Source organism: Mustela nivalis, assembly GCF_964662115.1.
Source record: "Mustela nivalis genome assembly, chromosome: 19".
Classification (NCBI taxonomy): Eukaryota; Metazoa; Chordata; class Mammalia; order Carnivora; family Mustelidae; genus Mustela; species Mustela nivalis.
Window position 1 is genome coordinate 17,343,741 of NC_139038.1, and position 27,474 is coordinate 17,371,214.

The window sequence follows — 27,474 nt, forward strand, 5'->3', positions numbered from 1 at the left end:
CTCCGCGGCTGCCGCGTCACGTGATCGGCCGCAGGGCAACATGGCGGCGGCCGCGGTGCGGCGCGGGGGCTGAGCGGCCGTGACCGCAGCGGGGTCCCGCCGGGTGCGAGGGGAGGCGTCCCGCAGGGCAGGGGTTGGGGGCGGCGCTGCCTCCCGCTCCGTCCCCGGCGTCCCTCGCCGCGCGCGCTGCCTGCCGGGACGGGGCGGCATGACGGGCAGGGCCCGGGTTCCATCCCAGCCGTGCTCCGTGCTCCCGGGCCAGCGCCCGCGGGGGTCTGCGCGCAGCGCCCTCGCCGGGCTCCCCTCCGTCCCCCCTTCTCCAGCCTCCTCCCCTCGCAGGTGGGATCGTCGGTAGGAAGCGGAGCGCGGGCGGGCGAGGCCCCGGGACCATGGCCGGGCCCGACACCGCGCCCTTCCTCAGCCAGGCGGATGACACGGACGACGGGCCGGCGCCCGGCACCCCGGGGTTACCGGGGTCCCTGGGGAGCTCCAAGTCCGAGGATCCCGGGGTCGCGGACCGGGAGGGGCTGCAGCGCATCACCGGCTTGTCTCCGCGTCGCTCGGCTCTCGTCGTGGCCGTGCTGTGCTACATCAACCTTCTCAACTACATGGACCGCTTCACCGTGGCGGGTACTGACTTCGGGGAGGGCGTCCGACCAGGGCAACGGGGTGGGGAGGTTCTGGAGCTACGGCTGCCTCGCCGAGCCCATCCCGAGTCTTCTTCCCAGGCGTGCTTCCGGACATCGAGCAGTTCTTCAGCATCGGAGACAGCAGCTCTGGCCTCATCCAGACCGGTGAGTGCAGGTCCCCTTCGGGCACGGTAGCTTTTCTTCCTTTTCTCCCCCATATGGGGCTGTGAGCCAGCATGCCTTGGCCTCATTAGTAGAGGCGGAGCGGTCAGACTTAGTGGAGGGGGGAAGATGGCCCTTATTCTGCTTTGGGCCGTCCTCAGTTAGCTAGGATGCCACATTCTCAATGGCCGTCAGCTGAGTGTAATGGTCAAGACAGACCTGGGTTTAAATCTCAGCTTTCCGCTTGCTCAGTGTGATGCCAGGCAAGGCCCTCCATCTCTCTAAGCCTCACTTTTCTTGTGGGGGAGGTGGAACTAGTCCTAACCCAGAGCACCTGGTAGGGCTGATGTGAGGATTATAGGCACGTTAATGCTTATAAAATGTGTGGTACGGTGTCCAGAGCCTGGTAGGCCCCCAATAAGTAATGGAAGAAGGGGGGCGTCTGGAGTGGGGAGAGTTGAGTTTTATTTGTTCAGAACCTTGCCTTGGGATTTACGGAAGAGGCAAAACCGAGGCCGAATCCTCTTTTCCTTCCTTTTTTCCTTCATTCGTTTCTTGGACATTTCTGAGCACTTGCCCTGGAAGAAGAAGTGATAACACGCACATAACTTGGCCAGGACCTTTTACGCCCGTCTAATCCTCCCATCAGCCCAAGAGTCGGTGTCGTTATTACTTCACAGAAAATGTAGATAGTACTGTCTACATTCTTATAGAGGAACTGAGGCTTAGAGAAGGCTTGCCTGGAGTCACACAACAAGCAAGAGGAGAGGAATTTGAACGATCTTGAAGGGTTCTTTGCTCTGCCCCAGGCCAGAAAAAGCACCAAGAGATATTCAAGGCAAAGTCTAGAGGAATGAGAGCAATCTACAGGTCAAGGTCTGCAAAGCTTTCAGAAGGTGTTGAGTTAGAGGAGAAACAGGTCTTTGTCAGCGCCATTCACTTTTCTCATTCAACACACGTTTACCAAGCACCTGTTTGTATGTGGGGGAAATGCAGCCACGGCCGGTACCGGCAAGGCCCTTGTCTTCGTGGAGCTGGCATTGTACTGGGAATGATGGCACCAGTCCTTAACCTAAACGAAGAATGAGATGATTTTCAGTAGGAGTATTTTGTAAAGAGAACCAGGGAATTGTGATAAAGAGAGATTGGACATGTGGGGGCCGGGACCGTATCCGAGCTGAAGGTTCTGTGATGCTCAGGTGCGAGGAGAAATGTCCCCACTGGGGACGACAGTGGGCATCAGGACGATATTGGGCTTGGCAGTGGGGCCTTTGGGATGCAGAGAAGGGGGAGTGGAGGAGCACCAGGTGGGAGAGGTAGGGAGGCTAGATAAGATAGTGCCTGGTGGGCGAGCCGGATGGGAGGAAGTGATGGGTTAGCTGGGCCATTCATTCCACAATGGAAGGTTTGAAAGATGCTGAAGACGGGCTGGACTTCTCTGGCCAGAGCTCTGGTTGTTTCAGGGTTGGGAGTTAATCCTGGCCCCCTTGGCCTCCCTGAGCTGGGGTCAGGGTGGGCGAGGGGTCCTGGGGCCGGGCGGTGACTCTCTGCTTCTCCTCAGTGTTCATCTCCAGTTACATGGTGTTGGCACCTGTGTTTGGCTACCTGGGTGACAGGTACAATCGGAAGTATCTGATGTGCGGGGGCATTGCCTTCTGGTCCCTGGTGACACTGGGGTCGTCCTTCATCCCCAGAGAGGTGAGACCCCATGCTGGCTTCTGCTTCCGGTGCCCCCCTACTACCCATCGGTCTTGGCTGCTGCTCTTGGGAATCATTGAAGACTGGGCCTGGGAAACTTCTGCTCTTCCCTGGGCCCATGCCATAGTATATCCCCTGCTTGCCTGAGTTAATCTGCCCACCTCTCCTTTGTTCTTCTAGAACATTCTTCTGTCCATCACCCTCTTTCCCCCACCATTATTGACCCCCTCCACACCACACCTCCGCACCCCAGTTCTGCACACGGGAAAGAACTCACCTGGACCATCTGGTCTCCCACTTCTCCTTCCTCCCCGGACTTCCCACAAGGCCCCTTGACCCAGTGGCAGTCTGGGTGAAGGAGCAGTCAGGGAGAGGCTCTCACTTTGCTGGCACTTCCTCTCCTCCCACTCACCGTGGAACCCTGCCTGCCAGCGTGCCCCCACCGCTCCATTGCCACAGTCAACAGTGACCTTTTGGTTGCTAAATGTGGCTCCTACTTCCTAATCCTGTTCTTGCTAGATCCCCCGGGAGCCTCTGGCTCCACTGACCCACTTCCTTCTGGATACTCTCTTCTGGCTTCAGTGATTCCAGTCTTCCCGGTTTTCCTCCTGCCTCCCTGGCTGTTGCTTCTTTGCTCCTTTGAAAGCCCCTCTGTTTGTTCTCACCCTCTGCCCTGGAAGTCTGTCCTTAGCCCCAGGTTAAGGACACTATGTACCAGGCACTATGTACTCTCCTTGGCCAGATCCTACCCTGTCCTTTAACCTCAGGGGTCTTTGGTGGACAAATAAATCTCTGCCTGAGACCCTTACTCACCAGGGGGGTGTCTTGGGTGGTAGAAGTCAAGATTTATCACGCCTCCGCCGGGCGCACCGTACTAAATAAAACTTATATTGTCCCATCCTGGTGATAGTTATGTGAGCAAGCTATTATTTTCCCCCTTTTGCAGATGAGGAGTCTGAGGCTCAGAGAGGTTAAGTTGCTTTCCCAAAGTCACAGCTAGGAAGTAGTGGAGCCAGGATTCAAGCTCAGGTCTGTCAAGTTCAGGCCTCTCCCGCCATCCGTGCCTCGCCTCTCCAGAGCTGGCTGGGGAGGGAGGCCGGGAGGCCGGCTGCAGGGTGGGCTGCCACTTCCCCATGTTTCGTTTCCCAGCGGTTCTGGCTGCTGCTCCTGACCCGGGGCCTGGTGGGGGTCGGGGAAGCCAGTTACTCCACCATCGCGCCCACCCTCATCGCCGACCTCTTTGTGGCGGACCAGCGGAGCCGCATGCTCAGCGTGTTCTATTTTGCCATCCCTGTGGGCAGGTGAGCGGGGCTCAGGGCTCGTGGGGGTCTGGTAGGGGGATGGGCGCGGGAGGCCAGAGGACCTGGCGTGGGGCCGGACTGACCGGCCGTCCGCTCTTGTCTCCCGTCCCCTTTCCCCAGTGGTCTGGGTTACATTGCAGGCTCCAAAGTGAAGGATGTGGCCGGGGACTGGCACTGGGCTCTGCGGGTGAGCGTGGGCACAGCCTGGGGAAGGTCAGCAGCGTTCCCATGCATTCTCCCTGCCTTCAGACACCAGCCTCCCCACCCCCTCCCCTTTAAGGCAGTGGCTACTCTGCCAAGCCTGTATAGGGAGCCTGGCTGCCCTCACCACGAAGCCACCTGCTAAACAGAACTCCTGGTTGCCGGTGACAGGCGCCCCGGAAGACCAAAGCCGGTGGCTTTTGTAATGGAGAGTCCCAGGGTGAGCTTCTGGTGGCGCTGGGTCCAGGACTCCCGCTCCGTCCCAGGAAGTCCGACACCCTTTTTCTCCGCTTTACTTTGCTCTGTGTCAGTGTCGTTCTCAAGCCAGTGAAGGCTCCACGCACTTATCTTCCCGTTCAGAGACTTCGGCACCCTGGATCCTTGAGCAATAGTCCTGGATGGTGTCTGGTTAGGTGAACGTGGGTCACGTGCCTGCCACTGAATCAATCACAGAGGCCAGGGAGGTTAAGATGCCTCTTGTCGGCCCAGTCTGGGTCACGAGCCCCACCCTGTTTGAACCACATGGATTAAGAGAAGTGGGGGGAGTAGTTTCCCAAAAGGAAATTAGGGTGCTGTTACCAAAGAGGGAGCAGTTAGGCTTGCGGAAACAGGGGCCCTCGGTGGCATTTGCCTCTCCCTCGGAACGCAGGCTCAGAGCCTGCCCGCGAGCAGACGGCTGCTGGGGGTTTGAGGCCTTGGGGCCCGAATTGTCTTTGTACACCCTCACTTCCTCCTGGCCCCAGGGGTTCCGTGTGTCCCTGTCCTGAAGTCTGCTCTTTCCCCAGGTGACTCCAGGTCTAGGGGTGGTGGCCGTTCTGCTGCTGTTCCTGGTGGTACGTGAGCCCCCGAGGGGAGCCGTGGAGCGCCACTCGGACTCCCCGCCCCTCAGCCCCACCTCCTGGTGGGCAGATCTGAGGGCTCTGGCACGGAAGTGAGTTTAGTTCCATTCTAGCCCAACATCTGAGTTCCCCCGGGGCAGGAGGGCTGCTGTCCAGTTGGAGATTTACTTGAGTGTGGTCTCTGTTTTCTGCCTGGCTGGGGGGCCCTCAGGGCCAGGCATCCGGTCACCACTGCCCACTGGTGGCAGCTGTTTGAATTACAGGCCCAGATCCGGAGGCCAAGACGGCTTCCCTGCCCAGCGTCCTGACCTTACTAAAGTAACCCCCGGGGGGGAGAGAGCCCTGACCCCTCAGTGGGGCCTGACTTCCTTCCTCTCAAATGTCCGCAGTCCTAGTTTCATCCTCTCTTCCCTTGGCTTCACTGCTGTGGCCTTTGTCACCGGCTCCCTGGCTCTTTGGGCTCCTGCGTTCTTGCTGCGCTCCCGTGTGGTCTTGGGGGAGACCCCGCCCTGCCTTCCTGGAGACTCCTGCTCTTCCTCCGACAGGTACCAGATGGGGGCGACGCTAGGTGGCCTGCGGGCAGCAGGGGATGGAGTGGAGAGTCACTGGTTCAGACTCGGGCTACTTCCTCTCCCAGTGCAGTTTCCTGGGCTGGGAAATAGGCGATGGGCTGATACCATCCTCTCGTAGCTCTACGACCCGTGGGGTCCCGGACGGACCTGAGTCGTGTGGGCGGCTGGGAGGGACCCTCTTCTTCCCCAGGCCGCGGGGGTCGGGCAAGGCGGACTGGCCCCCATGCCCCTCCCCCTGCCCCCAGCCTCATCTTTGGGCTCATCACCTGCCTGACCGGGGTCCTGGGTGTGGGCCTGGGTGTGGAGACCAGCCGCCGCCTCCGCCGTTCCAACCCCCGGGCTGACCCACTGGTCTGCGCCGCTGGCCTCTTGGGCTCTGCGCCCTTCCTCTTCCTGTCCCTTGCCTGTGCCCGTGGTAGCATCGTGGCCACCTATGTGAGTAGCCAGCGGCCATCAAAGGGGGTGTTCTGGGTCTGGGCTGCACTGGGGCGGGACCGGGGTGCCCAGGGGGCGGGACGGGGGTCAACCAGTATAGTGGTTTGAAGACAGCTTGAACCAGAGGCCTGGTTTCGAATCTCAGCTCTGGCTCTTCCCAGCTGTGTGACGTTTGGCAAGCGAGTTCACCTCTCTGTGCTCAGTTTCATCCTCTGTCAAACAGGAATAATAGCTTTGTCTCACAGGGCTGTTCTGAGGATTAAATTAAATGAGTCCACCGGTGGGTCTGTACACAGTATACCCTCCGGACGTTGGCGCTTCTTGTGATGAGACAACGCCCCTTCCCCCCTCCCCTATGTCCCCTTTCAACTCCCCAGATCTTCATCTTTATTGGAGAGACACTGCTGTCCATGAACTGGGCCATTGTAGCTGACATTCTGTTGGTGAGTAGGTGGGTCACTTCAGGGTTAGCCCAGAGGCGGGTGGGAGCACGGAGCGGGGGGCAGGAGGCCTCACCTGCCTCCATTATAGCTTTTACCCCTTTTTCAAAACTCAAACCCAGACCGACTTCAGAGTCAGCCCCACATGGGCCTGTAGTCTGAGCCTGTAGCCCACTCACACCCCTGAGCTGGGGTTCCTCCTGGGCTCAGCCTGGGCTCAGCCTTGGCCGTGTCCTTGCGCTCTGCCCCTCCTCCCCCAGTACGTGGTGATTCCCACACGACGTTCCACTGCTGAGGCCTTCCAGATTGTGCTGTCCCACCTGCTGGGTGATGCCGGGAGCCCCTACCTCATTGGCCTGGTGAGCACTGCCTCTCGGCTGCGCCTGGGTGCGGTTCGGGAGATGCCATGTTCTGGCACTGGCTGTCGGCCTAAGCTGGGGCTGACCTCCAGCGGCTGAGCCCAGTGAAGTGTCTGCTCTGTGCCAGGTCCCCTCATCTTGGACTGTCAGCCGGGCGGGTGGCATTTCGTCCTTGCACGTTCCCGTTCCACAGTGGGGCCACGGGGCTTTCCCGGGTCTTCCAGACCACCCCTCTCTGCTGGCCCCGACGACTTTGTTCGAGTCCGGGGCTCCCTCTCCGGGACCAACCCTCCTGGCTGTCCTTCCCTCGTCTCCCTGCAGATCTCCGACCGCCTCCGCCGGAGCTGGCCGCCTTCCTTCTTGTCCGAGTTCCGGGCCCTGCAGTTCTCGCTCATGCTCTGCGCCTTCGTTGGGGCTCTGGGCGGGGCTGCCTTCCTGGGCACGGCCATCTTCATCGAGGGGGACCGCCGGCGGGCCCAGCTGCACGTGCAGGGTCAGTGGGGGCTTCCCTTCGTCCACCCGTGGCGCCTCGCCCAGCTTCACGATGCTACCGGCTCGTCCGTCTGTCTGTCCCAGCCCGTGTCCCCGGCTTCTCTCAGCCCACAAGCCTTGCCCCGTTCGGCTTCGGGTCCCCCTGTCCACCCAGCTGACGTCCCGCGGTGCCCACGGCTCTGCTGCCCCGTCTACTTTCCACTGCCTCTTGGTCCCCCTCCCTGGCTTTGCGTCTTTCTGTCCATCCAGCCCTGGCTCTGACCGCCACCCGCCCCCGGCAGGTCTGCTGCGTGAGACAGAGCCCACAGACGACCGCATCGTGGTACCCCAGCGAGGCCGCTCCACCCGGGTCCCCGTGTCCAGTGTGCTCATCTGAGGGGCCGTGGCTTGCCGCCTGCATACCTACCGCAGCTGACCGAGGCCCACCCCAGGAGGAGCCCGGGCCCAAACCTTCGGTCCGGCCCAGCTTCTAAGAGTGGCCTTGGGCCACGTTCCAGCTCCCACGCACTACATCGGCAATAGCCAAGGGCAAGGGGTGGCGGGTCCGGGAGTGGGGGTTCCCCTCCCTAGGAGCGGCCCCAGGGGCTTGGTGCTATTTGTAACTGAATAAAATTTGTATCCAGACCCCGAGTGCCTGCTTGAGTCTCTCTGGATGTTACTGACCTCTGACTGCTAGACGGCAGGGCATGCCCCCTCCCTAGCTCCAAGACTCCGGCGGCCATGGGCTTGCTCCAGTGGGACCTCCGGCTGATCCCTGCCCTCCTGGGCTGGGCGAACAAGGGTATGGAGTGAGCTAGCTCTGTGTGACCGTGAGTCACGCCCGTGGTTCCCCGAGAGCCCGCCCCTCTTGGCAGGCCAACCAGGGCAAGGTGGGGTGGGCTTTGCCCCGTGCCCCTCAGAACTCCCAGAGGGAGGGCCTCCCTCCCGGCTGCCCCCTCCAGCCATAGCTACGGAGGCTGTGGCTCTTGGCTGGCCTTCCTTCTGGTAGGAGTTGCTGCTCCTTGTCCCAGAGGCCAGCAGACCCCTCTTGAGGGCCCCGGGGTGGAGGGGTGGCTCTTCAGGCCTCTTCCTCCCCCTCCCCACTGGCTGGGTGGGGGTGGGAAGGGGGCGGTGCAGCCAGGCAGAGCCTGATGATTTCCTGCCCTCACTTGGGGCTCACCACAGCTTCCTGCCGCAGGCGGGCAGGCGCTGAGAGAAGCAGGCGCCTAGCCGAGTGGCAGGTAGGGCTGGGGCGCAGCGGCTGCGCAGGGGGGACCGGCGCCCCACACTCCGGCCCAGAGCCTGGCCGGAGGGCTTGGGGATCACGGGGCTTCCTCCAGCCAGTGCGGACGCCCCCCACGCCGCCTAACAAGGGGAGGGGTCCAGCGACGGGCCCAAGGAAGGCATAGCTGCGGGCGCTCAGGCTTCCAGGCTGGTGCCCACTCAGCTCCCGCACCCCTGCTGGCCCAGCCCTCACCCTGTGGCAGCTCAGCCCTCGAGGGTGTGCGGCGGGCAGCCGGGCCTAGTGCGCGCCGTCCGCTGCAGATGGAGGCCGTGGTCCTCATCCCCTACGTGCTGGGCCTCGTCCTGCTGCCTCTCCTGGTCGTGGCCCTGTGCGTGCGCTGCCGGGAGCTGCCAGGTGAGTGGGGGCCACCCGGTGATGCCCCTGCAGGGATCCCCGGCTCTCCTTGGCCCCTCACGCCACCCTAACCCTCCCTTCTTCTGCCCTGCTTCACCCCCCTCTCCCCACCGACCCCCCTCTTCCTGCCTCACTGACTTCTCTTCCCCAGGCTCTTATGACACGGCGGCCTCTGACAGGTGAGTTGCCCGTGGGCCCCTTATGGGCCCCTCCCTGCCCCGTGTGGCCTTGGGGTTGGGAGTGGGGGCCTCTCCTGCCCCTGACCAAGCCCTGTCTCTCCTGCCAGCTTGACCCCAAGTAGCATCGTGCTCAAACGACCTCGTGAGTACCTGGGGGGTCCGCTTCCCTTGGGCGTAGGGGACAGGGTCCCCTGGCATGTGAGAGAGCGTGTGCCTTTATTCAGGTCCTAGTGGCTGCCCACATGGCCTTGACTAGAGCTGGGGACGGGGAAGGACAGGGGTGTCATCAGGCCTGTCCAGGGCATGGGAGGGGTCCCAGGGTGAGTCTGTCCATCAAGGACTCCATGAGGACAGGGAACATTCCGGACCCATTCCTTGAGCTTGGTCTCATGTGTCCTCAGCCACAGTCGTGCCCTGGCCATCAGCTGCCTCCTATGGGCCTGTGACCTCCTACCCACCTCTGAGCCAGCCGGACCTGCTCCCTATCCCGTAAGTAGCACCCTCCCTTCTGAATCCTCCCTCTACTCCCCTCACCTCTGTAGACTGGGGCGGGGTGGGGGGGTCCCTTTCCCGGTTACAACCCCTCTTGCCCCCCGGAGCCCCATCCTAGCATGGCCTCTGACCTTTGACTCCCAGGAGGTCCCCACAGCCGCCCCGCGTGCCGTCTTCCCGGCAGGACTCAGATGGTGGTAAGTGTGAGGCTCGAGCCCAGAGGGCGGGGGCTGGGCAGAGGACAGAGCCTGTCTGAGCCAACTCAGCTTCCCTCTCGCTCTCTCTCCAAAGCCAACAGTGTGGCAAGTTATGAGAACGAGGGTACGTCTGGGGCCCCGGGTGCCCTGCTCGCCGGGAGGCTGGCGCCCGGCCTGGGCCCTGCTGACCGCTGTGTCGCGACCCCAGCACCCGTCTGTGAGGACGACGACGAGGAGGAGGAGGAGGACTATCCCAACGAGGGCTACTTGTGAGTGGCCAGGTGGGGGCTTGGGGGCCGTGGCCCTGGGGGTCCTCGCTCATCCGCCTCCCCCTCCCCTGACTTCCCCTCAGGGAGGTGCTTCCCGACAGCACGCCGGCCACCAGCACCGCTGTCCCACTGGCTCCTGTGACCAGCAACCCCGGCCTCCGAGACAGCGCCTTCTCCAGTGAGTTGGCCCTCGTGACTCTCGGGGCTGCGGCCCCCCGGCGCGTCCCTCTCCCGTGATTTCTGCGACGCTCGCGGCCCCTCCGTGGTCTCTCTTCTCTCTTTCTACAATACCTGTCCCTCAGGGTGGGCTTCTGCGCTGATGCTCTGATCTCCTTCCTTTTCCCGTCATCTTTCCTGTTTCGTTGTCTTCTGTCGCCTACGTGGTCTCGTAGACTTCGCGCCTCTTAGACTCTTGTCTTGTCTCTCCGCCTGGAAGCTCTTTCTTGGTCTCTGGCATTCCTTCCCCGTAGTCTGCCGTCTGGTTTCACGGAGGCTGTGTCATCTTGTAACTCTCTAAGGAGATTGATTAGAGCTGGTCTGGGGGGGTGGGGGGGGCAGTTGGGAAGTTTTCTTCTGTTTCCGGCATCATTTCAGTTTCCTTTGAGCTGCTTTTCTCCCTTCGTGTTGGTCTCGTGCTGCCTGTTAGGGGCTGCCTTCCGTGTCGGGTTTTCTGTCACTCCTCGTCCTCCGGCCAGCTCGCCATCTGTGCTGGCTCTTCTTGTCATTCAGAGGTTCATCATCACCCCCCCCACCCCACCCCATACTTACTGGAAACCTCTCATGTCAGGGTGAGAGCTAGCTCGGGGCCTACTGCCTGCCCTCCTAAGAGTGTTTCATGCGTTAGCTTATTAAACCCCATGATTCCCGGGTGCTGTTGGGCCCAGCTCTTCCGCTCCTGTGCCTCAGTTGTCCCAGCTGTGCGACAGGAGGGATTCTTTATTTACCAGACGCGCTTGTTGGAGGACAGGCCTCATTTCAATATTCTCTGCTTTAGTTCTCACAACAGCCCTGGGAGGCGGGTGCCGTCGCTCAGCCTCTTTTACCGATGAGAACCCCAAGACCCAGAGAGGTTAGGTACCTCGTGTGAGGCTACACGACTGTTAGTGCCAGAGCTGGGTTTGAACCTCTGGCTCCAAAGCCCGCCTAGTCCACGGCCTCGTGGAGAAATGAGTCCGCATAAAAGGACAAGATGGCGCTGGTGGTGACAGGTGCCGGAAGGCACCGAGATGAGAGTGGGGGTCAGGGCAGGTCTGGCTGATGAGACCCACGGGGAACAACACCTCGGACTCAGCATGGCCCTGAGTGTTGTGTGCACACGGTGCCACCCAGAGTGTAGGCTGTCTGTCCCTGTCCCCAGCTTGGGGGACATGCCAGGGTCTGTCGTCTGGCTGCTCCCATGGTTCCACTCCCTCTCATCATCTCTGGCCAGGTTGCCCTACTTCTCGCTGACACCAAGGCCTTTGTGGGCGCCCCCAGCCCAGGGCTGGCAGTGGGGCAGCCTCTGGAATCAGCGGGTAGGGCTCTGGGGCTGGCCCGCTGGGACGCCATGGGGGGGTCTGGGCGCAGGGCTCTGGGTGACGGTGCCCGGGGGGCCCTGCTTCTCCTGCAGTGGAGTCCGGGGAGGATTATGTGAATGTTCCTGAGAGCGAGGAGAGTGCAGACGCGTCTCTGGGTGAGTGGCCAGTGCCCAGGGGGTCCCCTTTCTGTCCTTCGCTCGCTGTGGCCCTCTTTCGGAGTGTCCCGCTCACTCGCCCTCCACGTGGCCATCCCCCGCTTCTGCTCTGCCCCCTGCAGATGGGAGCCGCGAGTATGTGAACGTGTCCCAGGAGCTGCCGCCCATGGCTAGGACCGAACCTGGTGTGTGTGGGGCTGGGGAGGGGTGGGAATGGAGGGGGCGGCCGAAGCTCAGGGAGCCCGCCTGGGGAAGGGGGGACAGGGCGGTCTGCGAGCTCAAGACCTCCCTCCGACCCCTCCCAGCTGTCCTGAGCTCCCAGAAGGTGGAGGATGAGGACGAAGAAGAGGAAGAGGGAGCTCCAGATTATGAGAATCTGCAGGGCCTTAACTGAGGGTCTGGTGAGAGACCCCCCCACCCCGCCCTGCCCCCTCACCCGCCCTGCCCCTCCCCCCCAGCCCGGTCCTCTGACTCCTTCAGGGACCCCTCCGACCCCCGCTGACCTCCCGACTTCACAAACCTTCCCCCTCCTGCCTTGTTGTTTCAGCGTGAGGCCAAGCCCGACCTGGAACCAGCCTCGCCGAGAGCCCCCCACCCCCACTGAGCTGGGCAGCCGGCAGGGCTCTGGATGGGGACCCTACATGGCACCCCGCCCTGATGCCAGCCTGAGATCAGTCTGAGAGTCTCCCCCCTAACTTATTATCACTTTGGGGTACAGCCTGTGTGCCCCCAGCACTGCACCTTCTGACGTAGCCTGAGAATGAACCACCCCGGCCCCGGCCCTATTCTGCAGGAGAATAAAGGCTGACGTGGTCTGTAGCGCTCTTGAGTTTGGGGGGCCCAGTGGGTGGGAGTCCGCGTGAGGGGCCATGTGGGAGAGTGTGTGTGTGTGTGTGTGTGTGTGCGCGCGCGCGCGCACAAGCCCATGTGTGTGTCTGGGGGGAGGGTCTCCATCCCCCCCCCGGGGCCGCCACGCTCGGGACGGTCCCCACCCAGTCCTGGGAGCCACCGAATGTCAGCAGAGACACGGCTCTGGCACGTGGGCGCGAGGCAAGTCCAAGCCAGGCGGCCACTTCTGGGCTTCAGTACGGCCCCCATGAGACAGTCCATGGCTGCGGCCGATGATGTCTGGGATGGTGGGAGGCAGGGCCTGGGGAGCCCTGGGTGCGAAGTGGACGCCTAGAGCGAGACCACGTCCCCTCGGCCCCCTGTTCATCCATCTTTAAAGCAATGGGTAGACTAGACTGCAGGGCAGCTGACAGGTAACGTTCCGAGCAGCCGTTTCGGACCTTGGTGGGCAGATGATTCCCTTGGAGGTCTGGCCAGAAAGCCCATCCCGAGTGAGTAGGTCCCGGCCTGACAGTCTGCATTTCAAAGAAGCTACCGAGGGCTTCTGACAGCCCCGTTCTGAGAACCACACTCGGAGCAGCTTCTGGAGGCTGACTCGGTCACTGTGACTGGCTCTGGTCCGGGCATGAAACCCAACCTGGGCCGCTGAGGATTGGCCCTGGGATGCCAGCAGGAAGAATCAATCTGGAAGGCGAAGCTGTTCTTGTTCATGGCAGTTGGGAAACTGGAAGCACACATTCCTGAGCCCCTACTCGGAGAGCCGCCTGCGAAGGAAGGCGGTGTGAGGGACAGACTGGCCCAGAACTGCACAGGACCAGCTTCCTGCTGGCGTCCGAGTTCCTGGATCCTGTAACACCTGAAGCGAGATGCCCCCCTCCAGCTTCCCAGTTATGTGGGCCAATAAATTCCCAATTGTCTTCAACCGGCTTGACTTGGGGTTTCTCTTGCCTATGGCAAAGTAGCCCAGAGTGATGCACACAGTTCTCGGCCTCCTCTGGGGCCTTCAAAGGCAACAGTAACAAGTTATCTTCAAGCACCTGCCGTGTTTCCACACTTATCTCATTTAATCCCTGCCCTTCCCCTGTGGCTGGCTCACTGGGGGTGTCGCCACTCGCAGTTGGGGAACCGAGCCCAGCGAGGAGAAGTGACTCGCCCAAAGGCACGCAGCCGAAGCGGCAAACCGGGGGTTCTATCCGCAGCTGTTGGCCTCTGGAGTTCTGCTGCCAACGTCCTTGCTCTGGCTGTTGTCGAAAGTGCTGGCTGCTGTCCAAGGGAGGCGTGTAAGAGGCCCGCTCGGAGAAGTGGGGGAGGGGAGGCCCGGGGAACGCGCGGACAGGCCGGAGGTCAGCAGGCAGAGTTTATTTGGAGGAAACAGACGAGGAAAGGGGCACCTTTGTGCCTGGGCTGAGGAAGCTTTATCAGAAAGGTATGTTGGGGACGCCTGGGTGGCTCAGTGGGTTAAGCAGCTGCCTGTGGCTCAGGTCATGATCCCAGTGTTCTGGGATCGAGTCCCGCATCGGGCTCCTAGCTTGGCAGGAAGCCTGCTTCTCCCTCTGCCTCTGCCTGCTGCCCTGTCTGCCTGTGCTCGCTCGCGCGCTCACTCTCTCTCTGACAAATAAATAAATAAAATCGTAAAAAAAAAAAAAAAGTATGTTGGTATAAACACCTTGGAGAACAATCTAGCAACATCAGTAAGGGCTGAAGATGGTGTGTCCCTTTACCTAGCAGATTCCTGGGTAAAAATCCTGAGCAAATAGCCCTCAGCCTAAGGGGGCGGATACCAGAGGCGGGGGCAGCCTGGCGATGGTGATGGTGATGGCAGATGGAGGCCTTCACCTGGAGAGCGGGTCGAGCTCTTGTAGCCCCGTCACACTACGGGCAAAGGCTCCCAGCAGGTAAAAATGAGCCCACTGGGGCAGCTCCTATCAGGGAGGATGAACATCACCGAGAGAATATGGAGTGAGAAAAGCAAAGCAAGGTGTTTTATTTATATAAAGTTGAAAGCACGAAAATAGGTCTATATGGTTCGGGGATACACGTGAACGCAAGGTCGGCAAAGGGATGAGGAATACCAAGTTCAGGGGAGAGGCACCCCTGCGGCAGAGTGTGGGCAGTGGTTGGGAAGGATTTCAGGAAGGCCCCGGTGACAAGTGTCCTGTCTTACTCTTAAGCAGGGTTGGGTTCACAAGTGTTTGATAAATGATTCTCTTAAGTGTTTGCATAGCTGAGTGATTTCATAATAAGAGAGTCTGAGGCCCAAGGAGGGAATGGGTGGTGGTAGAGAGGGTGGGGGTTGGGGCAGTTTTAAGAGACCGTAAACAGGCTTAAGGGTCATGGATCTGTTTGCGCCAAGCAGGTGAGTTGCATAGGGTGTTCCCGCCTCAGAAGCAGCATGTGCAAAGGGCCTGAGGTGGGAGCAGAGAGGAGGCTGTTGGGAGTATCCACGTGAAAGGCGGCGGTGGGCTAGCTAATGAAGGAGGCACAACAGGGAGAGGAGGTGGAAGGAGGTGCTTGGGGGCCGGAGCAAGGGGCGTGGTGATAGCCCTGCCTTGTGAAGCCTGGGCGAGTCCAAGGTGGCTGGGCTACTTCTTTCCTTGGTGGATTGGGGCTAGCAGCATTCCCTGAAGCAGGAACAGCTTCCCATTTTTGCTTCTTGGACCAGCAAGAACATGGGGCTCTGCTTCCTCCAGTCGATGAGCCAAGCAGGACAGACCAAGTCAATGTAATGAGGTCTGTGGGGCTGGGGTTGGGGTATCTGAGCCCACTGAGGTGGACTGTGGGAAGAATCCCTCCAAGCTTCCCCTGGAAGCTGGGTAGCAGAAATAGATTTTTTTCCCCCCTCGGAGTCTGTCGTTGTCGGAGGAAAGGTCGATGTAGTGAGGAGAGAGAGTGTTCTCTGCAGTTGGCGGAGGAGACATCTGGTGCTTCTAAAAGCCATGGCGAGGCAACAGCTCTTTCGATTTGGGTTTTTTCAGAGGCAATCGTTGAAGCGAGAGTCTTGGTGCAAGTGGTTTCTTCGGGAGGTGGTCCCAAAACCCTGGCACGAGTTGTGCGCAGTGCCATCCTGGGGGCGGGGGGCGCGTGGCTACTTCCGCGTCTCCACCCCGTGGTCCCCACCGAATTCTCCATAACTGCTGGCTTCTGGTGGCCAAAGCAAACCTGGAGTCGGGGGGCGGCAGGCGCCGGCAGCAGCCACTCGGGCCAGCAGGCCACGCAACGGGACGACACGCTGACCGTGACTTCTTGGGCTCTTTGGGGTGGTCCAGGTGTCGCGCTTCCCAAAAGCCATCTTGTGGCCCCTGAGTCCCGGGGGAAGCTTCTCAGGAAAGGACTCGGTGGCTGGGAGCGCCTGGGAGAAGCAGTGTTCTCCCATGCGGACTTGCCGAGCGAAGTGCGCAGCGGGAAGGTAATGGCTCGAGAGATCCTGGGATAAAATAGTGTTTATCTTCGCCGAATCTGATATTCCCCGAACTTACTTGACTTCAGCGGGGAAAAAAGATGTTCTTATTAGCAATCTGCAGACCACCTTATAACACCCCTGGAGGATGTTTTTTTGCTTTCCCTTTTCAAGCATTCATCCACCCCTGCCTTCTTCCAACGCTGAGGCGCCGTTGGATTCGCTACGGAGATGTGCCTGCAGCTCTGCCGGGACCCAGGACGCCGTGGCCCATGGTCATCTCTCACCCCCTGGCCCAGCGATCGGAACACGTGACCCAACTCCAATGAGACCCATTCCTGAGACTTTGGTGGAACTCCTGGCAAAGAGAAGCTCTTTGCGCACTGCAGTGGGCCTGCGGGCGTGCAGGGAGAGGCGCTCCCTGGCGCGGTTGGCACGTTTCTGTTGGACAGAGTCTTCCTGTGAACAAAGGCACCACAGAGGCAAGCAGAGCACAGAAATGGAAATAGAGAAGTTCTGGCTTCTGATAGGCCGTCCAGGCGCTCAGATCAGTGTTCCTGAAGCCATTATTACTTTTTAAAGAACCAAGGGGCTCTGTGTGTGTGTGTGTGTGTGTGTGTGTGTGTGTGGTGTGCTTAGGCTAACTTGAGCCAGACTCTCTGTCCGTTGCAGGAGAGAGAGTTCTGACATAACCATGGCTGCTATCATTTCCACCAAATCACAACCACAATCAGGCCACCCTGGGCTGACGAGGAACGCCTAGCAGCCCACGTGAGAAAGCTCCAGACTCCGGTTTTTCCTCACCCTCCACCTCTTCCAACTGCCCCTCAGAGACACCCAGGAGGAGCCTTCGAGGCCTGTGCCCCGTCTGGCCCAGGCATCCGTTCCTCGTGCGCCCCCCCCCATTTCCCTCCTGCCTCGATCCCCTCAGGAAAATTTCTCCAGGTTTTCCTTACTTTTGCTTTACTTACTCAGTTTCCTTAGTCTCGGAGCTGATGAGCCAAGGTTCCAGACAGAGGACCACGTCCGGTGGCGAGCAGCCTGGGGTACAAGGCAGGAGACTTCATGTTGGTCACGACTCTGCCACTAGATTTCTGAACTCTGGGCACCCTTGAGGCTGTTGGACCTCGGTCATAAAACCTTCCCATTCTGAGGTCCATAGCCCCAAAGGGCGTCCCTGGAAGTAGAAAGAAGGGAAGGTTGCTGAGAAGGTTGGAAGCGATCAGGTGTGCCTGGAGTCAGAGGCCTAAATATTATCACCACCTTCTCGTTTTGCTTCAGCTTTCCTTTCTCTAGTGCCTCCATTTGTAGTTGTCGCTCATGTGGTCACAGTTCTAGCAGCTCTGGAGACCGCGCGCTCCTGGGTTCTCAGCGTGGGGGATGGGGCAAGATATCTGAGCATCTCCATCAAAAGCCCTACACTACTCTAGCTGCCCTAACTTGGGGGATGTGACTCCCTGAACCAGTTGCTGGCCCAGAATGCCATGTGCTGACTGACTTAGGCTGCTGTCAGAAGCTCCACCCCCAATTCTGAAGGACTGGAGATGGGAAGTCTCCCAAACCTAGGGGCTCTTGCTGGTAGAAAGGAGACAGCTTTGAGATGCCCCGTTCCACATTTACTATGTGCCACACTCATCGTTTCAGTGAGTCTCACCACACCCTCGTCCATATAGGGTTGGAGGAACCCTTCTTTCAGGAAAGAAAACAGGTTCAGGGAGGTTAAGTGATTTGCTTGAGGTCACACAGCACATTCCAAAGTTACTTACAGAATCCCAAACCCAAAGTCCACTTTGAGGTGGGGGAAGGAAGGCCAAGTTCTGGTTAAAAGTTAGTGCATAGGAGAAAACAAAGAGGCGAACTAAAAGAGAAATTCCACAGAGAGTAAATTGTGCTCTGCACAGGGACGTTTGCTAGAATTCTGGGGAATAAGGCGTGCGCTCTCTCTCTCTCTGTCTTCTGGAACCAGCCAACAGGGAAGACATGAACCTGGAGCTGCCAGACGCAGGGGAAGGGCGCCCGAGGGAGAAGGCAGCAGAAAGGTGAGCAGTGCCACGTCAGGGAGAAAGATTCTTGGGAATGGGGGGTTGAGATCCTGGATCCATCTGTGCCTGAAGCTGGATCCACCCAAGAACTGTTTAGTTACTTGAGTTTATTAACAGTCTTCCTTCACTTGGCTCAGCTCTGGCTGGGTTCCTGTCATTTGCAAATGAAAGGGCCCTGACTCATCTCGACAGGATGCTGGGGAGCATCGACCTTCAACGGGCCCACCTTCAGACACATACATATCCCACGCAGTGCCGCGCCTCTCCCATATGTCTGGTCCTCGCTGTGACCCTGAGTGCGTTCTTCTCCTTATCACCCCTGGACAGATGAGGAAGCTGAGGCTTACAGAGGGCAGGTGGCTGGACCAAGCAGGGCTCTAGTGCTCCCTCCCTGAGCAGCCAGGCTACCGCTGTTCCCGACTGCCTCCTCTGTGCCCACCAGGTCCACCCGCAGGCCTCAGTCCCCCTCTGCCTCTGAGCAGGGTGGGCAGCCGGGTCCACTCAGAGCACACCCAGCTGGACAGCTCCAGGGGCTGCTGGCTCTGGGGCTGCAGAGGCTGGGTCTGAACACAGTCCCTTTTCTCGAGGACACAGGGCTTCTTGAGCCCAGTGGGTGGGTGCTTAGGGCATCTGTGGCCCTGTGGGGGTTCCAAGAAAGGAGGAGAAGTGGGGCTCTGTTCTCCTTCCCTGGGAGCTCTCTGGCCTGCGTGTTTGGGTCCCTGTCCCAGGCTGCCTCCCTGTGCGCCTGAGCGGGCCTCCGAGGTTTCCTCACCCTCTCCCACCTGGCTCCCACACTCACCAGTTCTCTTTCTGTTTCCGGATGCCCCCCCCCAACACCTCGTGCCTTCCACCCCAACACCCACCGACTCTCTCTCCCACTCGCCACTTTCAGTTTTGCCTCCGCCTCAGGCTCTAGGCCTCCCCTCATGTCTCCTCTCTGGGTCTGCATCTCTGGGCCACCCTCCCCTTTCTAGCTCTCTCTCCACTGTGTCCCCCCATCTCTGCCTGCCTCCCCCTGTTGCTCATCTGTCTTGGAAGCGCTGTCTCTCTGCCCTGTCTCTGTCTCTGGCGGCCCGCGGTCTCCCATCTCTGTGTCTCGGTCTCTCTCATCTCTCTCCTGCTCTCTGTCTCTCTCCTGCTCTCCCTGCCCCTCCCTCCCCACATCCTGAGTTGTCTTTGGGGAACCGGAAATTTGGGGGATCGGAGAGATACCGGGAGGCTCAGCCACTGCCGCCTAGAGATAATGCGCGGAGGGGGCCTGAGGCTGGATGGGGGTGGGGGATCCCAGAATCCCCTGCGCCTTCCTCCTGCCCTCTGTGTGCTGCACACAGAGACGGAGGAATTATGTCTCCTTTCTGGGCCTCAGGGCTCCCTTCCGTGGGCTCGGCCTGACGAACGAGCTGCCTCTCGGGGCTGGTGCTCGGGGCTGGTGAGAGCAGCCAGTCAAGCAGCCTGGGCAGAGCAGGGAGGGGCTCAGGGGGTTGGGGGCGAAGGACAGGAGGCAGCGCAGGTGCAGGGCGGTCTGCGAGTGAGGCTGGCTGCAGCCGAGAGGGGCTGAGAGCCCCAGAGGCTCCCCGGGGCCTTCCTCTCCCTGCCCGGCATCCATCCCTTCTCTACCCCAGCGGGCTTCCGACTTGAACAGCCGCTGGGTCCGACTTTCTCTCCGCAGGGCCTGTCTCTACTCCCTGCTTTAATCCTCACGACACCCCAGTGAGGTGGGCGCCATCATCAACTTTATTTTGCAGATGGGGAAACTGAGCACAGAGAAGCTGAGTGACCCACCCAAGGTCACACAGCTGGGAACCCTCCACGGGGCCAGGACTCTGAAGGAAAGGGGTCGTGGCCTGGCCACAGTCTGGATGTGCTGTAGACAGTGCCCGTTCGAGGCAGTGTGAACTCGCCTTAAACCCTGGGGAGAGAAAGTCGTTTTCTTCTCAATTCCGAGTTTGGTTACAGACAGAGGCTCTTCTGGGTGCTGCCCTTTGACACCCTGAGACACTCGGGGCTCTGCCTTTCCCCATAGAGAAAGAAGCCTCAAGCTCAGGGCTCCTGAGCAGACAGCACTATGGACTTTAAGTTGATTTGATTTTGCTGGATTTGTTTGAACTTAGGGCAAGCAACCCTGGCTTTCCATTTAGTTGCCTTGGAAATGAATTTCAGGTTATTTATTTTTTTATTTATTTAGTTAAAAATAGAATTAAAAAAAATTTATTTGATACAGAAAGAGATCACAAGTAGGCAGAGAGGCGGGAAACAGGCCCCCCCCACCGAGCAGAGAGCCCGATGTGGGGCTCGATCCCAGGACCCTGAGATCATGACCTGAGCCAAAGGCAGAGGCTTAACCCACTGAGCCACCCAGGTGCCCCTGGATTTCAGTTTAAAAAGGAAGTCATTTAGAAGAACCCTCATGAGAAAATTGGCTCAGGCAGCTATGACTGTGGTGAAAAGTCCTACGTGTCGATTCAGGCCCTCCCAGGCAGGCAGAGCTCCTGGCCACTCAGTGGCAGGGCTGGGACCCTGGCAGCCGCCGCACAGGCTGCGGGAGCCTGAGAGGCCGTCCGGCTCCGTCGGAGCTCCTGGGAGCAAGCACTAGACTCCAGCAGGGCTGTTCGGTTCAGAGATGCGCTGGCAGGGGAGGCAGGCCCGGAGGATCCGGGGAGAGGGCTCAGCCGGCCTGGACGCCCAGCAGGAAGCGAGGGACGGTCCTGCAGAGCAGGCGGCGGCTGGCTCTGGGGGTGCCCAGACATCCCCAGCCCAGCCAGCAGGCTGCTGGCTTGACCCCTAGCTGTGCCCCCCAGGCCCCACGCCCACGTCTGGACCACCCAGAGGTTAGGGAGGAGGTTTTCCCCATAAAGGAAGCAGGGCCCCACAGAAGCAAGGGTCTCCCGACCACTGACTTGGGGGTCAGGCAACCCTAACCTCCAGACCTAACTCCTGCTCACCCCTGGGCTGGCTTGGAGCTCCTTACCTGCTCTAGGCCTCAGTCCACCCCTCTGCTGAGTGGGGGTGAGTGAGGGTGACGGGGCCCCAGCAGATCAGTGTTTTGTTTTGTTATTTTATTTTTTTTATTTTTATTAGCATATAATGTATCATCAGCCCCAGGGGTACAGGTCTGTGAATCATCAGGCTTACACACTTCACGGCACTCAACCATAGCACTTACCCTCCCCAGTGTCTGTAACCCAACCATGTTCTTTGTTTTTTAAGATTTCATTTGTTTATCTGGCAGAGAGAGACAGAGACACACAGTGAGAGCAGGAACAGAAGAAGGGGCAGAGGCAGAGGGAGAAGCAGGCTCCCCGCTGAGCAGAGAGCGCGATGTGGGGCTCGATCCCAGGACCGTGGGATCATGACCTGAGCCAAGGGCAGACGCTTAACAACTGAGCCACCCAGGCGCTCCAGATCAGCGGTTTTTAAACCGTGCCAAGGAGCTAATTCAGAGATTCAGCAGCTATTGGATGTGTGGAGACGAATACGAGAGTTTGATGCGTGTCTGTTGACTCAGCCTTTCTCTAGGAAAATATAGTTTATTGTTCTAATTTGTTTTTTTTTATTGTAAAAGAGAATGATACATTTGAACCCACAAAGCAAGTTTATGTCAATGGAAGACGGGGCTTTCTCTGTTTCTTGCACACAGGGCTACTGAGAGCGCTGGAGCCTTCCTCCCCGCGGACCCGAGCCCAGCCTTCCGGCTTTTGCGCACCGTGCAGCCGCCAGGCCTGCCCCTGCCTCCAGGTCTCTGTTCTCCCTCTCCGGGGTGCCTGGAGCTCTCGCACATCCTCATGGGCCCCAAGCTCCTGTCACTGGGATCTCAGATCAAGTTCCCCTTCTCCGAGCCCTTCCTGTCCATTCCCTGTAATCTCGGGCCCTCTCAGTGACCCTATATCTTGCTACCCCACTGAATGGGGATCATCAACGTCGACCTTTTCGTGTGTTCAGCGTCTGTCTTTGTGCTCCCCAGACTGGTAGCTGCCCTCCTCACCTCTGTGGCTCCGGGGCCTGGAGCTTGACATGGAGTCCATGCCTGGCAAGTATTGTCAGAATGAACCAAGGAAGAGAAAGAGCCTAAGACAAGCTGGCCAACCTCTTATGTGACAAGTTCCCCTCCGCCACCCCCCGACCCCCGTCCTTGCCATCCTAGCAAGTGGTACCCGACCAGCCCCTGGCCCGGTGGAGGGGTGGTGGTGGTGGTGGTGTTGGTGGGGAGCATTGTCTAAAGGGGAGAGCAAACTGGTGGCCCACCGCAGCGTTTAAATGCTTTTCTTTTTTTTTTATTGTGGTAAAAAAAAAAAAAGCACACATAACAGAAAATTCAACCATCTAGGCATTTCTCAGGGTACAGGTTGAATTGTGTTAAGTGTATTCACGTCGCCGTGCAACAGATCTCTAGAACGTTTTCTTCTTGCAAAACTAAAACTCTGTATGCATTAAACAACACCTTCCCATGTCCCCCCTCCCCCAGGCCCTGGCAGCCACCCGACTGCTTTCTGTTTCTATGCGTTTGACTACTTTAGGTGCCTCGCATAATTGGAATCGTGCACTGACTTTTTGTGTCTGGTTTATTTCACTTAGCACGTCCCTAAGGTTCACCCGCGTTGTAGCAGGTGACACGGTTTCCGTCCTTGCTAAGGCTGAAAGCTATTCCACTGTGTACGTACACACCATATTTTGTGTGCCCACTCATCCCCTGGGGGACTCCTGGGCTTGCTTCTACCTCTCGGCTGTTGTGAATGATGCTGGTAATGAACACAGGTATGCAAATATCTCTTCCAGACTCCACTGTCCATTCTTTGGGGTACTTACCCAAAGTGCCCTTGCTGGATCACTATGGTAATGCTATTTTTCTTTTCTTTTCTCTCTCTCTCTCTTTTTTTTTTTTTTTAAAGAACGGCACACTATTTTCTGTAGTGGCTGCCCCATTTTACCTACCCCCCCCCCCAGCAGGGCAGAAGGGTTCCAAGTCCCCTGAATCCATGCCAACCCTTATTACTTTCTACTTACTTATAGTAGTCATCTTAATGTATATGTGGCGATATTTTATTATTTAATCTGCAGTGGCCTAATGAATGACGTTGACGATCTTTTTTTTTTTTAAATATTTTATTTATTTATTTACTTACTTACTTAGTGTGCCGACGGTTAGGTAAGAGCCAGAGGGAGAGGGAGAGAGGGAATCTCAAGCAGTCGCTGTGCTAAGTGCGGAGCCTGACGCAGGGCTCCATCTCACAACCCTGAGATCATGACCTAAACCGAAATCAAGAGCCGGATGCTCAACCAACCGAGCCTCCCAGATGCCCCTGAACATCTTTTTATGTGCACGTTGGCCATTTGTATATTGTCTTTAGAGACATGTCTCTTCTAATTTTTTGCCCATTTTAAAAATCTTAGTTTTTTGGTGTTTTGTTGTTGGCTTGTAGGAACTCTTTATATATATTCTGGACATTAACGCCATTTCAGATATATGATCAGTGGATATTTTCTTCCATTTGTGAGTTGCCTTTTCACTCCATTGATTTTGTTCTCTGATGTGCAGAAGCTTTGACATTTGATGTGGTCCCACGTACTTAATTTTGCTTTGTTCCTGACCCTTTTGCATCGTAACCAAGAATCATTGTGCATCCAGTATCATGAAGCTTCTTTCCTTTTTTGACCCCCACCCCAGAATTTTATAGTTTTAGATCTTTTATTTGATCTTAATCCATCCAGTTCAATTTTGTATATGGTGTTAAGTAAGGTTCCAACTCTCTCTCATTTTATTTTATTTTTTTGCATGTAGATATCCAATTTTCCCGACACCATTTGTAGAAAAGACTGTCCTTTCCCCATTGAGTAGTCTTGGCACCCTTGGTGGAGGTCATGTGACCATGTATGTGAAGGCTTATTTCGGGACTCTCTATTTTTTTTTTTAAAGATTTATTTATTTATTTGACAGACAGAGATCACAAGCAGGCAGAGAGGCAGACAGAGAGAGAGGGAGGAAGCAGGCTCTCCGAGGAGCAGAGAGCCCGATGCGGGGCTCGATCCCAGGACCCTGGGATCATGACCTGAGCCGAAAGCAGAGGCTTTAACCCACTGAGCCACCCAGGCGCCCCGGGACTCTCTATTCTATTCCTTTGGTCTCTATGTCTGTCTTTATGCCAGTACCACACTGTTTTGATTATGGTAGCTTTGTAATGAGTTTTTTTTTTTTTTTTTTAAGATTTATTTATTTATTTATTTGACAGACAGAGATCACAAGTAGGCAGAGAGGCAGAGAGAGGAGGAAGCAGGGTCCCTGCTGAGCAGAGATTCCCGATTCGGGGCCTGATCCCAGGACCCTGGGATCATGACCGGAGCTGAAGGCAGAGGCTTAACCCACTGAGCCACCCAAGTGCCCCTGTAATGAGTTTTGAAATCAGGAAGTGTGAGACTTATTTCTCCTTCTTTTTCAAGATAATTTTGGGTATTTGTGGTGTCTTGAGAGTCCATATGAATTTAAGATGGATTTTTTCCTATTTAAAAATTTTTTTTTTTTTTTTTTAGAGAGAGGCTGTGAGGGGCACCTGGGTGGCTCAGTGGGTTAAGCACCTGCCTTTGGCTCAGGTAGGTCATGATCCAGTCCTGGGATCGAGTCCTGCATTGGGTTTCCTGCTCAGCAGGCAGTCTGCTTCTCCCTCTCTCTCTGCCTGCTCCTCCCCTGCTTGTGCTCACTCTCTCTGTCAAATAAATAAATGAAATCTTATTAAAAAATAAAATCTTAAAAAAGAGAGAGAGTGTGGAGAGGGAGAGGGAGAGAGAATCTTAAGCAGGCTCTATGCTCAATGTGGAGCCCAACTCAGGGCTCGATCTCATGACCTGAGATCAAGAGTCAGGTGCTTAACTGATCGAGCCACGCAAATGACCCTCTATTTATAATTTTTAAAAAAATTAGTTGCTCTATCAATTAGAATTAAATTTGGTTGTAAGTAACGAAGACATGACTACAGCAGCTCAGGCAAAATAATAGTCTAATTCTCTTGGGTGTTAAAAAAAAAAATAAAAAAGACGGGAGGAGGAAGGTGTCTGGCTGGCTCAGTCAGTGGTACAGGCAGCTCTTGATCTTGAGGTTGTGAGTTCGAGCCCCATGTTGAGTGTGGAGGTTACAAAAAAAAAAAAAAAAAAAAAGACTGGAGAGAGGCATCAGGGTCTTTGTACAAATTAGAAAAAGATGCTCTGTTTCCCAGAAACTTTATTCCTGCTTGTTGGAAAACTGTTGTCATATGTTGATTTTGTTCAAATAAGAATATTCCAGAAAATGGTCAGGGTATACAGATCAGCCATGTGAGAGCAGAGGGCCTGTGGACACAGTGTCCTGTGAGGCGAGCAGTCTAGGGAGACGAGCCAGCTTCACGGCCTCCCCGGGGGCCGTTCCGTTCCACAGCTGCATGGTTCGCCATGATATGGGTGTTCCTTCCTGAATTCTCCAGGGGTGGACATTTAATTGATTGATTGATTGATTGATTTGTAATTTTATTTTTTCAATTTATTTAAATTCAATTAATCAACACAGAGTGTATTATTAGTTTCGGATTCATCAGCCGCATACAACAAGTGCTCATTCCATCCCGTGCCCTCATTAATGTCCGTCACCCTGTGACCCTGTCCCTCCACAGGGATGGACATTTTAGTATATGTGCTGCCGAAGCGAGCACAGGGATGGACATTTTAGACAGTTTTCAATAATTTGCCAAAAAAAAAAAAAAAAGCCACAGTGAACAACCTTATACACAAGCCATTTAACCATACGTGGGAGTATCTCTATATAACGAATCCCTAGAAGTGGAGTCACTGGGTCAAAGTGAACAAGCATGTGGGATTGTGATAGATATTTCCAAATTCCCCTTCGGGGGAGGGGGCGGGCTGTCACCCCCACAAGCAATAATCCGACAGCGCCTGTCTCCCCACATCCTTGCCAACTCAGAGCGCTATTGAACTCTAACTTTTTGCCAAACTGTCAGGCATCTAGCTGCATTTTAATTTGCATTTCTCTTTTCATGAAGAAAAGACGAACATCTCTTTGTGTGTTTAAAAGTCATCGTATTTTTTTCTGCGATCCATCTGTATATACTGTCACTTTTTTTTTCTTCCAGATAGTTTTTTCTTGTTTATTTCTAGGAACGCTTTACATATTAGGAAAATTAACTCTTTGTTATTCGAGGGAGCGAATATATTTTCCCAGTTTGTCACTTTCCCAGTTTGGCCCTTTTTATAAAAATGAACAAACAGATCAGAACAAACACAAAGACCTCTGCAGTGTGACATGCGCAGCCAAGTACCAGATCCGACGTGTGCAGCTTGGTGAATCATCACAGAGCAAGCCCCTCTCCCCGTGTTAGTTCTCGACTGCTGTTTATATCACCCGGCCTTTTGCTACGAGAAGTATTTTTGTTTTGTTTTTGTTTTTTAAATTTTTACATAGTGGTTTATTGTTTCCAGTTAAGTCTCCAATGTAATTTGTCCTTGGCGTAAGGGGGGAAGCATGGAGCAGCCTTTCACTTACTATTATTATTTTTTTCAGGTGGTAAAACCTGGTCCCCAGCGCCGTTTAGTGACTAATCTGTGTTTTCTGTACTCATCTGAAATGGTGTCACATCCTCAAAATTCCCCTGACCTGTTTTTGGATTTTCTGCTCTGTTCTATAGCACCTTTCTCTTCATGGGCCGTTTCTGCTGGTGGTCTTGGACCTGGAGGACTACTTCTACGCTGTTTTACACAGAAGTTGTAGTTGTTAGCAGCTTGGACCTTTGAGTCCTCAGTTCGAATTACTGACTCCAGCAGCAAGCGACTTCAACTCTCTGCCTCAGTTTCTTCATCTGTAAAGTGGGGACAATAATAGTACCTACCTCAGGGCGCCTGGCTGGCTCAGTGGGTTAAAGCCTCTGCTTTTGGCTCAGGTCATGATCCCAGGGTCCTGGAATCAAGTCCCGCATTGAGCTCTCTGCTTCAGCAGGGAGACCGCAAAATAACAATAAATAAATAAATAATATATAATAAATAATAGTCCTACCTCTTAGGGTCATTGAGAGGATTAAGTAATTTAATGTGTTATGTAAAGTGCCTAGAACAGTGCCTAGAACAATGTCTGGTATATAATACATCCTAAGTGTTAACCATTTATTTCTATTATTTAAAGCCATTTAAAAAAATATTTTCTTGTTTCACTTTTCATTGTGGGGAGGGCAGGAAGGGGCAGAGGGAAAGGGAGAGAGAGGATCTTAAGCAGGCTCCACACCCAGTGCAGGGCTCAATCTCGTGACCCTGAGATCATGACCTGAACCAAAATCAGGAGTCTGATGCTTAATTGACTGAGCCACCCAGGTGACCCTTATTTTATTTTATTTTTTCTAAAAGATTTATTATTTTTTTTATTTGACAGAGAGAGAAATCACAAGTAGGGAGAGAGGCAGGCAGAGAGAGAGAGGAGGAAGCAGGCTCCCTGATGAGCAGAGAGCTCGATGTGGGGCTCCATCCCAGGACCCTGAGATCATGACCCAAGCTGAAGGCAGAGGCTCAGCCCACCGAGCCACCCATGGGCCCTTATTTTATTTTTTTAAGTAAGCTCTGTGCCCAACATTGGGCTTGAACTCACAACCCTGGGATCAAGGCAGGCAGC

The 27,474-nt window shown here is 56.3% G+C and overlaps 2 protein-coding genes and 1 long non-coding RNA gene across 6 annotated transcripts; all 3 read left to right on the plus strand.

Annotated features, from left to right (window-relative positions):
- The first annotated feature begins 15 nt into the window (after positions 1-15).
- SPNS1 (SPNS lysolipid transporter 1, lysophospholipid) lies at positions 16-7,752 on the plus strand. Of its 2 annotated transcripts, XM_082714626.1 has the most exons (13): positions 80-339; positions 422-630; positions 729-794; positions 2,353-2,489; positions 3,639-3,790; positions 3,911-3,977; positions 4,777-4,922; positions 5,220-5,375; positions 5,648-5,837; positions 6,215-6,280; positions 6,538-6,636; positions 6,958-7,129; positions 7,410-7,752. In XM_082714626.1, the coding sequence occupies exons 1-13, from the start codon at positions 209-211 to the stop codon at positions 7,502-7,504; spliced, it is 1,686 nt and encodes a 561-aa protein (XP_082570752.1). In that variant the 5' UTR covers positions 80-208; the 3' UTR covers positions 7,505-7,752. The 2 variants fall into 2 exon arrangements, with proteins under 2 accessions (XP_082570751.1, XP_082570752.1); XM_082714625.1 differs by having other exon boundaries at positions 16-630.
- Positions 7,752-13,326, plus strand: LAT (linker for activation of T cells). 3 transcript variants are annotated; one of them, XM_082714647.1, is made up of 12 exons: positions 7,752-8,746; positions 8,898-8,925; positions 9,033-9,067; positions 9,327-9,414; positions 9,562-9,614; positions 9,709-9,738; positions 9,823-9,883; positions 9,967-10,061; positions 11,493-11,555; positions 11,678-11,740; positions 11,861-11,956; positions 12,103-13,326. In XM_082714647.1, exons 1-11 carry the CDS (start codon positions 8,653-8,655, stop codon positions 11,947-11,949), a joined length of 699 nt encoding a protein of 232 aa, XP_082570773.1. In that variant the 5' UTR covers positions 7,752-8,652; the 3' UTR covers positions 11,950-11,956; positions 12,103-13,326. The 3 variants fall into 3 exon arrangements, 2 of the variants coding, with proteins under 2 accessions (XP_082570773.1, XP_082570772.1); XR_014306484.1 differs by having other exon boundaries at positions 8,302-8,746; positions 9,709-9,883; positions 12,103-12,165; positions 12,217-12,244; XM_082714646.1 differs by having other exon boundaries at positions 9,709-9,883.
- A 2,846-nt stretch (positions 13,327-16,172) lies between these two features.
- LOC309854927 lies at positions 16,173-21,558 on the plus strand. The gene is made up of 3 exons (XR_014306488.1): positions 16,173-16,262; positions 17,768-17,840; positions 21,481-21,558. It is a non-coding gene; the product is annotated as an uncharacterized lncRNA (long non-coding RNA).
- The last annotated feature ends 5,916 nt before the right edge of the window (positions 21,559-27,474 follow it).

What these genes read in the sequence shown, in the direction of transcription:
- LAT (XM_082714646.1), top strand. Translation starts at nt 8,653, where the DNA reads ATGGAGGCCGTGGTCCTCATCCCCTACGTGCTGGGCCTCGTCCTGCTG. An exon ending in CATCGTGCTCAAACGACCTC is followed by an intron (nt 9,068 to 9,326) that starts GTGAGTACCTGG and finishes ATGTGTCCTCAG; the next exon opens with CCACAGTCGTGCCCTGGCCA. An exon ending in CCGGCAGGACTCAGATGGTG is followed by an intron (nt 9,615 to 9,708) that starts GTAAGTGTGAGG and finishes CTCTCTCCAAAG; the next exon opens with CCAACAGTGTGGCAAGTTAT.
- SPNS1 (XM_082714626.1), top strand. Translation starts at nt 209, where the DNA reads ATGACGGGCAGGGCCCGGGTTCCATCCCAGCCGTGCTCCGTGCTCCCG. An exon ending in ACTGGCACTGGGCTCTGCGG is followed by an intron (nt 3,978 to 4,776) that starts GTGAGCGTGGGC and finishes CTCTTTCCCCAG; the next exon opens with GTGACTCCAGGTCTAGGGGT. An exon ending in GGCCCAGCTGCACGTGCAGG is followed by an intron (nt 7,130 to 7,409) that starts GTCAGTGGGGGC and finishes CGCCCCCGGCAG; the next exon opens with GTCTGCTGCGTGAGACAGAG.